General features: G+C 24.7%; 1 protein-coding gene across 1 annotated transcript in view; it reads right to left on the reverse strand.

The window, feature by feature from the left end:
- The window catches only part of LOC105622458 (alkylglycerol monooxygenase-like), an 8712-nt gene extending 3231 nt beyond the window's left edge, over positions 1-5481 (reverse strand). Inside the window, exons 1-8 of the mRNA XM_012203877.1 lie at positions 5350-5481; positions 3666-3781; positions 2897-3051; positions 2709-2812; positions 2308-2470; positions 2079-2230; positions 1603-1737; positions 1336-1455 (exon numbers count right to left, since the gene is read on the reverse strand). Of these exons, the coding sequence (XP_012059267.1) occupies positions 1336-1455; positions 1603-1737; positions 2079-2230; positions 2308-2470; positions 2709-2812; positions 2897-3051; positions 3666-3781; positions 5350-5481 (1077 nt within the window). The remainder of the gene's footprint in view (positions 1-1335; positions 1456-1602; positions 1738-2078; positions 2231-2307; positions 2471-2708; positions 2813-2896; positions 3052-3665; positions 3782-5349) is intronic.
- Between the last annotated feature and the right edge of the window lie 8567 nt (positions 5482-14048).

Genomic DNA, 14048 nt, shown 5'->3' on the forward strand with positions numbered 1-14048 from the left:
CACACACACACACACACACACACACACACACACACACACACACACACACACACACACACACACACACACACAATGCAGAAGAAGTGTAAATCTAAAAAAACTGGATGCTCTCCGCACCATTGTGCGTCGTGAAGTTAGCCTTCAACAATTAAAAAAAAAAATATTAAAAAAAATAAAGTTTTTATAGCTCATTCGATTGTTCATCATTTGAATATATACATATGTACATTTCGAATTTTCATTTGCACATTTTTTCAATAAAAAAGTTATTCAAAAAATAATTTTGAAGAGATTAACTTCACACTAACCCCTCAACTGTGATTTGAGTCTAATCTACCTGAATCGACAATTTTCGAAACTTTAATTGTTAATAACTTTTTAACTATGAGTGTCAAACGAAAAATCAACTTGTTTCGGAGTGTGGAAACTAAAAAATCTTAAGCCTTTTTCAATTTGTTCACAGTTGGAGAGATTAGTGTGAAGTTAGCTTCTCTAAAATTGTTTTTTTTATTGAAAGTGTGCAAAATTTGAAATGTACATACATGTGCAAACAATGAGCAATCGATTGAATTATTGAAACTTTATAATTAAATTAAGGAAGCTAACGGTAACCTTCGCGTGGTAACATCTTTGGGTAATACCGGCGGTACTATAACTTTCAAGCATTATAACTTGAAAAGTATTTAATAAAATACTTTGTAATAGAGCTTTGCTGTATTACAAAAGCTCTCGAGATAAATTACAAGAATATAATATGAAATATAGTACATAATATGAAATATTATATATAAGAATATAATAATGGAAAATATGGAGTTCCATTTAAAAAATTCAAAGTAGCCTTGATAATGCCAAACCAAAAAGTCAAACCAATAATATCTTTTTTTAAAAAAAAAACTAAGAATAATAACAATTTTTGTGTGCAATTTAGAAACATTATTAAAATTAAAAACATTACTGTAAATTATCTCTTTGAAAGGAATGTATAACAAGACTGATACATAAATATCTATAATATAGTTTTCATTATAATACTCTACGAACTGTTTATTTGCTTAGTATTGTCTTCCAACTTATATTTAAACATTATAAATTGAACAAAAAATATTATTTATTTATTTAATCGTATTAATATTTAATTAATGTAAAATTAGAAATATCAAAGTTTAAATCAATAATGGAATAAAATCATTTAAGAAATACTTAAAAAGAACATACATATTTACGAATTGAATTGTCAGGCAACATTTTAAAATGTGGAATTACAAAAAAAATTAAAAAATTATGTATCTTAACCAAAATTTAATAACAAATAAATCCTATTTAAAAACCTACCTCATAATATTGTGATTTGTATAATTTACAATGATTGAGAAGAACCATCAGGAACTGCACGCTAATATATATTTTTTGTATTTTTGATATGTAAGGATCATATACAGCTCTAGGTTTCACCTATAAGAGATAATAGAACAATATCTTATATTAAATTTAAAATAAACTGGATTTCTGTTTTAATAATATTATTTTTAATAATATTAAATATTATTTATAAATTAAAATAGCATATGTATCTTATTCATTATTAAAAATTTTTTATACCTTTATTTTGAATTCATCTAAACCTAAACGTGGTCCGCCTGGAAACCAACTAGGGCCTTTCCAAAAAACAGCAAACTTATCAGCCCATGTATTCATATTTATACTTTTTTTAATTAAATCCTTCAAGTAAAATATCTATAATGCAACATCATAGATAATAATAATTAAAAATAATTGTCATATTTATGTATAAAATTATTTTTATTTTATTATTATTATTATTATTATTATTATTATTATTATTATTATTATTATTATTATTATTCACAAGCTTTTAAATATTTCTTGCTTCTTTTAGTTTTTTATGTTTATCAATAAATTGAGAAATTGACATATTTGTAAGATGCAATAACATTCTAATTTAAATTACGTCACTATCATATCGACATATAAAAATATTAACTTATTTTTTTATCATTTATTATTAAGTGCATGAAAAATTCAAAAGGACAATAATTCATTGTCATGAATTTTACCTGCAAATAAAATGCATTAAATGATTCAATATTAATTACTAATCCATAAACTATCTCTTCATTTTGTTCTTCTTTTTGAAATGTACCAAATAATCGATCCCATATTATAAGTACACCACCATAATTCTTATCCAAACAATAAAGATTACAGCCTACAAATACAGAAGTGCACATGTAATATATTATAAATCGCAAAAAAATATATTAGATATATTTATATTTAATTTACCGTGGTGAACACGATGATGCTTAGGCGTATTAAAAATTAACTCGAATGGTCCAAGATCACCAATAACTGTTGTATGTATCCACAATTGATATATCAAATTGAGTTGATTATGCACAATAAAATGTGATGGAGGTATAAGAAAGGCAAGTGGTAAATAAATTACCTGCAAAAGATATTTAAATCAAGATACATAAGATATTTAAATCAAAATATAAAGATACATTTTATTTTAAAATCTTTTAGTTTTAATTATAAACAGTCTTTAATTTGTAATTTATTTCAATTGATCGATTAGTGTAATAAGTATTAAAACATAGTGTAATAAGTGTTAAAATTATCTATTAATATTTTTCTTTGTATACAGTTAATTTTGATAAAAATGTTAAAAAAGTGATACTTACGAAGTTGCACCAATGTTGAAGAATGGATTGTCGTAAACCAACCGCGAGATTAAATTCCTCACTGCTGTGATGTACTTGATGGTGGGCCCACAAAAAGTGAATTTCTGCAAACAATAAGTCAATTAATATTTTCAATTAAAAAGAAAGAAAGAGATTGCTGTTAACACGAGAAATCTTTGGAAATTAACCATGATTACTGCGATGAACCCAATAGTAACAAAAGTCTACGGCAATGAAGGTAATATACCATGTGCATAGCGAATTCCAGGGTAAAGTATATTTTCTGCCAAACCCTTCATAAATAACAATGTATAAATAATATTCGGCACCGCGAGAAAATATTCTGTGAAATCAATAATAATATTTTATTTAACTTTGACAAATAAAGAAAGATACGACTAATACTCATTACATTCATATTTATGTATTTATTATCTTTATTCATTTTTTTATATTTTATTATTACAAATATCTTATTTTTATTATTAATAATATTATATGCTTATTTTTATTTATTTATTTTTATTTATTTTATTATATGCTTATTATATTTTTTATAATCCTAAAATTTCTAAAAATCTTCTTCTCTATACAACCACTTTTACATTAGATTTTCTATTACTTCAGATAGAAAGTATAATTGAATAAAATAAGATAATTGAATTTTATGTTCCCGAGCACAGAGTAAAGATAAAGGAATAGAATAAGAATAAAAGACACAATAAATAAAAAATTAACTTGTAAGTAGAATTGTATTGTAAGAAAACATTGTATGTACATATTTATGTCGATAACAATTGCAAGAAATTATTTCTTAAATTATTTAAAACTATTCGATTGTTTCTGAAATTAATGAAACAAATAATTTCCAGGAAAAAATAATAAAAAACTACTACGTATATATATATATTTCCTACTTTTTTAATATAATAAAGAACAGATTGTAATTATCCTTACCGGATAGTTTCGTGGAGCATCCAATGAGATAATGATGTCACTTGATCATTTAAACGAAATTTTTTTCTTAATATTAGTTGCTCCAGAATAAGCAGTAGAAAAAACGGCATCCATATCTATAAATATATCAGAGATTGCATACGCAGAAAGTTAAGTTTTTCATGTATTGGTAGCGCGTAGTTTCATGTATTAGTCGCTACATTCGAATGAGGTCTCGACAAGAATAGCGCGCACATATGACTTGTTAACGATTCATGTAGCTTGCTGTGTTCGTAACAAATAACAGGCCAGCTGCGCATTCAAATTATCGGACTTCCTCAATGCATTTGACATCATTTATGTTGCTTTGGCATAAATTATATCAAGTAGATTTTTCAAAGAAAAATGTTATAAATTCTATTTGAGCTGAATGCACACTGATATACAATGTGAAGCCAATCAGAGCATAAATAAGTCATGCTGACCTTAGAGGAAAGCATTTTTAAAGTTAAATTATTATTATTATTATTAAATAAGTAAAATTAAAATAAACAGCAACTTTAATTAATAATTAACAATAAAAATTAAACTTTAAAAAATTATTCATAATTAAAAATATTCTTTAAATTATCGTCTCTAACAATTTTCTTTACTTTAGTGTAAATTATTTACTGCTACACCTTTATTAAATTTTATTATAATAATAAATATTTACTAATCTACTGTTATGTAATCTATTTACTATCTGTTTATTTTATAATCAATTAAAAAGCAGTATATAATTCTTTTCTAATCAATACATAACAATGCTACTTCTAAATTTTTCTACAATTAAAAATATTGCTAATAATCATAAATATTTATAATTTCACAAATTAATTATATTATAATACATGATAGACATGGTAGACAGAGCATTGATCTAGCTAAAGGTCTCGGCTTCGATCTCAGTAGGAATCAAAATTTTTATACTCGTGTCTCCTCTCGAAAAAAGCCGGCAATCTCCCGAGAGTATCCTTGCCTACAGAAATACCTCTTGAAAAATACGGAACTTGGCATTAAAATTGTAGATCCTACATGCTTGTAACAATTAAATAATCAGCGTGTGCATCACAAATATGAGAGAGGTGTAACAGGTGCCAGAGGCTTAATGTAAGAAGAAGAAGAAGAAGAAGAAGAAGAAGAATTATATTACGTAATTAATAAATTAATTACATTGAAATTCTTTTTTGTATCAATTTAAATTTAATTTATAGCATACGTTTAATAAAATAATAGCATTTCAAATAATTAAAATCTCAATTCTTTACCTATAATTGTTTTAAATAAAAATAGAAAATAGCTTTATTTTCAAAATTAAATTATTTATATTATTTATATAATAATTTAAGTAATCTACACTTAACACGTCTGCTTTATAACATTATTTACTCTATGATATTATGTAATATATAAAAACTATAGAATGTAGTTTAAGGGGCTTCTTCTGTAATTCTTAACAACTTTAACAATATCGTTACATTGTTATTGTGCAGATTTTGTACATAATGAAAAAAGCCGTGTATGATATCGTTATAGTTGTTAAGAGTTACAGAATAGGCCTCTAATTTAATAAAAAATTTAGCAGAAATATCAAAATTTTCTTATTTTTATTTTTCTTATGTCAAAATCTTTTTATTTTTATTTCTCACATGGAAAATATTACCTGTTGTTGATAGTCCGGCACTTCATGTAGAAACTCGAAAGTCGTCTCCTTTGAACTAACCAAATACCAAAGTCTTCCAACATGTTTTAGAAAATAATCGATTTTAGCGAGTGAGTTTAATATAATGTTCATCCTGTATTTACACTCACACAAATACGCGCAAATTATTAAACTGCAAATAAATTTTTCAGGAATATTTTAGGTGTATGCGCCTCAGACGATATACAGCATCGATTTAATCGCTCACGTCGCGCGTGTATGTATTTATAAGTACTAAGCTAACGCACGTGACAATATCAGTAATCGCGATAAGTGTACTCAAACTCGCGAATTTAAAATTATTTATTAACATAAAACGATTAAAATAATATAACATGTTCTTTATTATTATATTACTTATAGTTTTCGTCCATCGATGTAAAATGTATCTAAAAAAAAGCAAAAATTAATAATGGCTTTTAATTAACCTTGTGTAGAAATAATTTAATGCAAAACTTATTAAATAAAAATTATTTTTAGAATTATTAGGTAATATTAAATATAAACTTCCAAAAAATATCTTTAAGAACTGAACTTAAAACAAATAATATAAATAAATATATAAATATATAAATACATAAATAAATATTTAATTGTTAATATTTAATTATAAAAATTTAATAATAATAAATTTCTTTTGTGATGGCCTCTGCCTTGATAAAATTTTATCTTATATATAAAAAAATATAATTTTTTAGATATTAGAGAAAAATGTATTATTAAATATTAAATATCAAATATTAAATATTAAAATTTATTTCTAAATGATATTAAAAGATTATATGTATATATGTATCACACTCGTACAGAAATAAAACAATAAATAATTGTAATAAAAATAATTATTTTTTACAAATATAAGATATACTACAAGTAAGAGTTTAATGCTTATTACGATCGAAGCTGGATCTTGCTTTTAAATAATTTCTATGTAAATTTATATACTATGTAAATTTATATATAAAATAAAATATAACTAAATATGTAGTTATTTGAATTGCCGAATGATTTTTCGCCAAAATGATTTTTCAAATTTATAACCGCAATCAGATTACTATAGTAATATCACAAATTAAATTGATCACAATTTAATAATTTGACATCGAATCTAGCATTTATTATTAGAAAGACATAATGTACCAAAAAACGCTAAATAAATTTATTTCGAAAAATATTATCTTGGTCGGGATTCGAATTCGGATCTTTTGTATTCCGTACGAGTGTTCTAAGCCTTTAAATTACCGAAACAGGTATCTCAATCGGTACCTCTCACTTGTTGTGTATTCACATATCTTAATAAATCGTTTATTGTATAGGATATATTTTAAAATTTTAAAAATTCTAGAAAAATATCAAATTGTCTAAAGAAGTTTGTTTTTATTTTGATTGCTTTGATATATTTACAGAGTTTTTCAAAAGAGAAAAATTGATATGTAGTACACTGAAAAAAAAATATAGTCAATTTTAATAAATATTTAGTTGAATACTGCCAATTAAATATTTATTAAATATAAAGATATATTTATTTAATACAAAAAATGTTAATTTGATTTAACAATCATTTTTTTTATTGAAAAAAATTTACTTACTGTAAGTTTAATTGACAGCATTGAACTAAATATTTATTAAACTTAACTATATTTTTTTCTCAACTTTCTGTAGAAGGATAATGATAAATAGAAATGCATTGAATATATATGTATAATAGTAGAATAACGATTAATCAAAATAATCATTTGATGATAAATTTTTCAAAACTTATTTTTTTAATAATATTTTATCAATTAAATATTAATAATATATAATATTTGCATCAATTCAACAACATAATAATTTGTTTGAATTAGTATATATTACCTCCAAATTAATTAATTACTACACGTTGATAGTATGTATATACAATATGTATTTAATTAAACGCATTGTTATAGATAATGATAATTAAAGAAGAATTCACTACAGAATTTAACTACAGAATACACATTACACTAAGTCAACTTTATGTATTCCTATATATAGTCAAAATCAATTGTCGTGAAACGCACTTTTCACTAGATCTATGATACCAAAATACGCAGACACAAGAGATCTATATCAAGTATGTCAAAGGCTCATGTAACAACAGCATAATCAACGCATTCCATCTCAAGATATTTACAATGATAGAAGATTTTACAGAATGTCCGTTTTCATGCATGTTCAAATGACACAACACTCGATTCTTTTGATAGTTATTTTGCAAATTAAAATTTGAATTATTCAGATACACATATAAAAAAATTTGAATAATTTAAAATTCCATATAGAGGTTTAAAATATTTGAATTATTTAAATAAAAAGTAATCACTATCCAAACATTGTCAATAAAATTTAATAAGTTTCTGCAACAAATCAAAATCTTGATTTCGAATCTTGATTCCGATTTATTCGTGCTGATCATGCAATTCTAGCATGAACTTTAATGTATAAATGTGCTAAGCATATTACCTGAGTAGCGTATTGTGGCAGTGACATTATTACTTTGTAAGTAATATGTAAGTAATGTAGCAGAACCGAATCACAAATTTTCAAAACCCGAAATTAATAATCTGGCAGTCAAAAATTATATAATTTATGTAAATTCTCATAATGTAAATTCATATATAGATAAAATTTATAGCAATTTAAATATAACTTCTTTATCTAAATTAATTTTATCTAATATTTTGCAATAGAATTTGGCGCGCTTATATTTATTTTAATAATGTTTTTGTTGTTGTGGAAAAATATGTGTTACATTAAAATGTAATTTCAAATAATTTAAATAATTAAAACAAATAACATTAATAACAAAGATAAGATTAAAAAAATACTAATGAAAAATATTATATAATTAATGAAAAATAACTACAATAACAACATAACTAATATAAAAAATTTTAATAAATAATATTAATACAGAGTAGTCTACTTAATCGATATAAATTTCGCTTATTTTTGATGATATAAAAAAATGTTTCAAATATCACACACACACATACACGCGCGCGTCAAACTAAATAATTTTAAAAAAAGTATTTATACATTAATAATTTAGTGAAGTAAAGGTTACACGTAAAGAAATTGAAATTTATTATATTAGTTTAATAACGTGCATATAATGCATATCAATCTCTAACTTTTATTTAGAAATAAAAGAATAAGAAATAAATAAATTATATATAATGTTAATTTTGTTATTATGTTTATATTTTACATTCATAATGTAATAATAACTTTTCCTAGATTATTCAAATTAAGTTTGTTTTTATTGTAGAAATGAAAATATAAGTAAATTAGGAACTTTTTAATTTGCTAAAAAAAAATAGCAGTTATACACTTCTAAAAGAAAGCAACGAAATTCGAATAAAGTATTACGAAAGAGTTTCTTAAAAATAAAAAATTCAAAAAAAAAATTTTTTTTGAATACATAATATATTATAATAATGTGAAAAATAAAAAAGGATTAATTATCAATAAATCAAAAATATTTTGATATAATTTTAAATTGTATATACTTCAAGTTTTATTATTTTTTATACAAATGCAAAATAGTAAACAAATAATTATTATATCAAATTAATTTATATCAAATTAATTTGGATTCTGTAGAACACAACAATTTCCAATAGAATAGAAAGAAAATAGAATGTGTAAGAAAAGAAAAAAAAATGTTTATAAAATGTACATCTTTTAACTTTTAAAAAAAAATCTTTTAATTTTAAAATGTTACATTAAAATTTTAGAATGTCAGACGAAGATATCAAAATATGAAAATGATAATCTTCTGATAAATGCTGTACTCCCAGTAATAATTTTTAGCAGAAGATATTAGAAGGCAATTCTAAAAAGAGAAGGTTAGAATATATAATTGTACAAAAAAATGCAAAATACAAATAGATAAATTTTCAATACGAAAAAAAAACGAATAGATAAATTTTTAATAATTTATTTTTTAAATTAGTGAAAAAATTGTAACTGTTTTATAGCATAGAATATTATTACAGTAATGTTATAGTAACGTTGCAACAGCAATGTCGCATTGACACTGAAAATGTTGCAATGTTGTTTTTTGAAAGCTTCTGCTATACAGATCATGAAGAGATTTTGGATAAAGTAATATCATCTAGTATACAATCTCGAAATAAATAAGAAATAAAAGAAATTATAGGTAAGTTTTAACTTCTATTTAAAGAAAAATCATTTTTTAATTTTAAATAATTAAATAATTTTAATTTTATCAAATTATATTTAATAATGCTAGTATAGTTATGAATTTTTTGTCTGGTGCATTTAAACACTTTAGAAAACTGAGTCGAGAATTGTAGTAAGCAAAAAAATCATAACAATAAATCTAAAAAATTTGGAAAAATGCAAAAAAAAAGGTTTAAAAAATCATATTTGTAGATTTAATTAAAGTAAATTTATATATTTTTTATTTGTTTCGTATGATAGTTTAAATAAATTGTTGTTTGAATGAAGTTTTTCTTTTTGACATATAAATTCGTTTTATTTAATATGCTATAAAAGTAGAATCAATTTAAAAAAAACATTCTTTACTTAAAATTTATTACTAACATCTATAATTTCATTCTTTTTTAACCCTTCGTAGTCACATCTCCTGAGAATTTTATGTCGGTCACATAGGAGATAAAATAACAACATTTTAATTGGTTGCCATATTTACAACTTTTATTTTTTAAAATCATAAAAATTACTAAACATACTTTAAACATTTTAGAATATGGAAAATACAGTGACTTTTTAAAATTTTTAATTTTAACATATTTAAAAAAATCGCAAAAACTGACATCTAAGGAATAATATGCGGCCAAAAGAGTATTTTGAACTTCGAATAAATAAAATTTAAGTCTCGTTTTGAAAAAAGATTTTAGAAATATAAAGCTTCATCACACCTTTTTGAGGTTTCTTGAGACTCTCCCTAGTGACCACGAAGAGTTAAAAAAAAACATAATCTAATGATTGTAATTTTAGGATATGCAAATATATATCAAATTATTATATTAAATTATAATAATTTTTTAAATATTGGAGTTTGATCTCAAATATAAAATAGTGATAATAAAAGTTATATTATTTATTTGCATATATTGAAAACATTAAAGTAAAATAATAACTACTGTAGAAAATAATTTTAAGTATAGTATAATTGACATTCTTTATCAACTTATATTGAAATACATAGACAATGAAAATTATAAAATATATTTTCTAAATGCGTACATAGTTATGCAACATATCTTAAAAAAAAAACAGAGTTAAAAAAAAGAGCTTTCAAAAAATGTATAATAATTTAAAAATAATTCTGAAAAAATGTCATATAACAACTACCTAGCAAACAATGAATGTGATTGTTACATAACATAAATGTAAGTAAAGTTTACATAAATGATATTTACGTATTTGTTATATATGTATTTGCAATTATATGTGTATTAAATACAGAACAATTAAACAACTTTTAAGAGTAAGTAATTAAGAAAAGTATAAAATATATTAAAATTATAATAAGTATGTAAAGTGACAATGGACTTAAACAATATGATAGATCTATAAAATAAGAAAATAAAACGAAAATGAATAATTTAACTATACGGTTAAAAAAAATTATATTTTTATTCACAACGATGTCAAACAACTAATAAATATAATATTTAATAGTTATATTGGATTGTCCGGAAAGTTTGTGCCGATGTTGAAGGAAAATTGAAACGCAGAAAATTTTAATTTAATAAATGTATACTAAAATTTAAATTTTAGTCAGCACGAACTTTCCGAACAACCCAATAATTAATCATAAAGATTACATTCTTATGGATAATTTTATTTCATTTCGGTATTATTTTATATGTTTTAATTAAATGAATTAAGTAATAACAATTATCCACAATTAGACTCCATGTATTAATTGCAAAGTTCACCAAACTACTTTATCTTTTTTGGATTTAATTTCAACTAAGCATGATATTGATTTTTTTCATGAAATCTATGCTGTTTACTATCTCCCGTAAAAGCCATAAAGCAATTCTGGTATAGTTACACTTTGAATGAATTAAAGATACATACCTTAATAACTTTTAGTTTATCTCTTACGTTTTATTAATGATATTAATAAAATGTGCAACGCTGCGTTGCTAATAAATAATAAAGAATCGATACTTGAAAAAGATAAAACAAATGCTAAAGAATCTTGTAATATACGCATTTCAGAAAATAGTATAATTAGAAAATACTATAATTATTTAAATATAATAATTATGTGATTCGGAACTAATGTTTGATCCGCATTAATTATTGTAAATTCTATTCCACGAGTTTATGAGTCTCAGAAGCTTCAATTTCTTATGAAAAAAAGATACTGAATGTACTTATGAAGAAATTGAAGAAATACAAATCATAACAAAATATAAAGAAAAGTGAATAAGATAGCGAATTTGAATTTTGAAAAAAATTCTGCACTATATAGAGAAACCAGCCCTGATCTTGATATATATTGTCAAGATCGTAATTCTGAGTGATCTTCCTGTCTGAGTGACAGGTTTTAGCTGCATCACTTATTATTCATTAAACATTATTAACAAATAAAGTTGAATATACACGTATTTTATTTAACTCTCACGTTTTATCACGTTTTACATGGAAAGTTGCAAACCCAAATGAAATCTTTTTTCGCGTGGAAAGTAGTATGCATGGAGGCAATCTTTGCTTCGCGTAGAAAGTCAGACGCCCCTAAATTATATAGTGAGGAGTATAAGTTCCGGAATAGTTGAATATCTCGAAAAGCATGCATTTTTCAGAAAAAAATTGTAGAATTTAAGAGTTGTGTCGCAAAAGAGCGGTCTGTGTGGGGGGAGGGGGACAATCGCCCAAAACGCTAGCGCATGAGGGCGTCGTTCGGTGATGGGAAAACAAATTACTGTTCAAAAATTGCTGCAATTTTTTAACAGTAATTTTTATTTTCCTACAGTAATTTTTATTTCCTCACTGTACGGCAGTATTCGAGAATGAGTTGATAAGCGCAGTGTATATTAATGAAGTAATAAAACATCTTTCTAAGGTTTTATAATATTTGACTAGTTACTCTCATTTTCTTCGATTTAGGAGATTTGTATTACATTTATCAATAGTTCTTTGATTTTTGAGCGAATTTCTAAATACCGTTTTTGCGCTATAATGGAAAAAATGTATTATCACTCCTTGTCTAGCATTAAAAGTACTAACTTCAAATGCAATTATCCTATAAACATACCTAGTTACTCTCTCTCAAAATAATACGTATGTATAGAGAATGTCATTATCTCTCCAAACAATAAAAGTTTCAAACAAATCTTAAGAAAAGTCATTATGCGATACAACTTTAAAAACATCTATTTTCTAATTTTATATATTAGTTTGACTTATATCAGAGTGATGTTGCCAAGATGAAAGCAATATCATATAGATTTTCTTTAAATGAAACACCTATTTTTCATTACATATTCTTGTAGCTTATCTCGAGAGCTTTTCAAAACACTATAACAAAATATTTTTTTATTACGTACTTTTTTTAATTATAAGGCTTAAAAGTTATAATACCACCGATATTAACTATCTAAGTATCCAATTGGTTAAAAACTTTTGATAACATTGCAGAAAAGGGGAGCAATCGCCAACAATCTTGACCTTAATATATGTTGTCAAGATCATGACTCTGAGCAACCTCCAATGATTTGTTGAGAGAAAATATAAATATCATATAAGTAATGATGATTCGGGATAATAGAAATCATTCCAAGATTAATAGTATGTATATAAATTATAAACTAATGTACATTATATGAACAATACAATATCTATACAATTCGATTATATTCTGAAATGCATTGCAATAAAGCTTCGTCGTTATTTTTATAATATTTTGTAATAATATGGAATAACGTGAAATAATTTGTTTCCAACACAGGGAAGATGAAATAAGCCATAGGGACTTAACTTTAAAAGCAGTTTGGTAGCTCACAGATGTTTGCATAATAATAATAAGCACAATAGCTACCATTTGCTACTTGCAATATATCATATGGGTGTACTATACAGACAACCCGTCGTTGGCTCAGTTCGAATCTTGAGGTGTCGCTTTCTGATGGTCTATTTTTAACGAAAGGCGTCCCAAGCAAGTCGGCAAGCAGGCGCTGTATAGACGACGGTTTGGGCACTATTATAAAGCCGTGTGTGCCGGCCGTGTTTGTAATTCATCGCATATAAGTGCGGATTCGGCTGATCAAGCTCGACGATCTCGGACGGATCTTGATGGTGAAGAGAAGGGTACAAGGTGGGTTCTCTCGATAGTACCAGTGGTAGACCTGTAGAGAAGCCATCGAGAGGCCTCCGCCGCCACGGAAGTGACACTTCTCTCACCAACACGGTTGATCCGTTCCGGAGACCCATTCACGTATGTAGGAGAAGCGATCGATACCGATATAATCCACATTTGGATAACGACTTTTCTTTCGGGAAAAATCTTTTTGCTACTGCGATTCGCTGAAGGTCCACAAAAATTCACTCGGCAGTTTGTTCGATATAAAAATAAATTTTATTTCTCTCTCTCTTTCTCTCTCTCTCTCTCTCTCTCTCTCTCTCTCTCT

The sequence above is a fragment of the Atta cephalotes genome (assembly GCF_000143395.1).
Source record: "Atta cephalotes unplaced genomic scaffold scaffold00045, whole genome shotgun sequence".
Taxonomy (NCBI): Eukaryota; Metazoa; Arthropoda; class Insecta; order Hymenoptera; family Formicidae; genus Atta; species Atta cephalotes.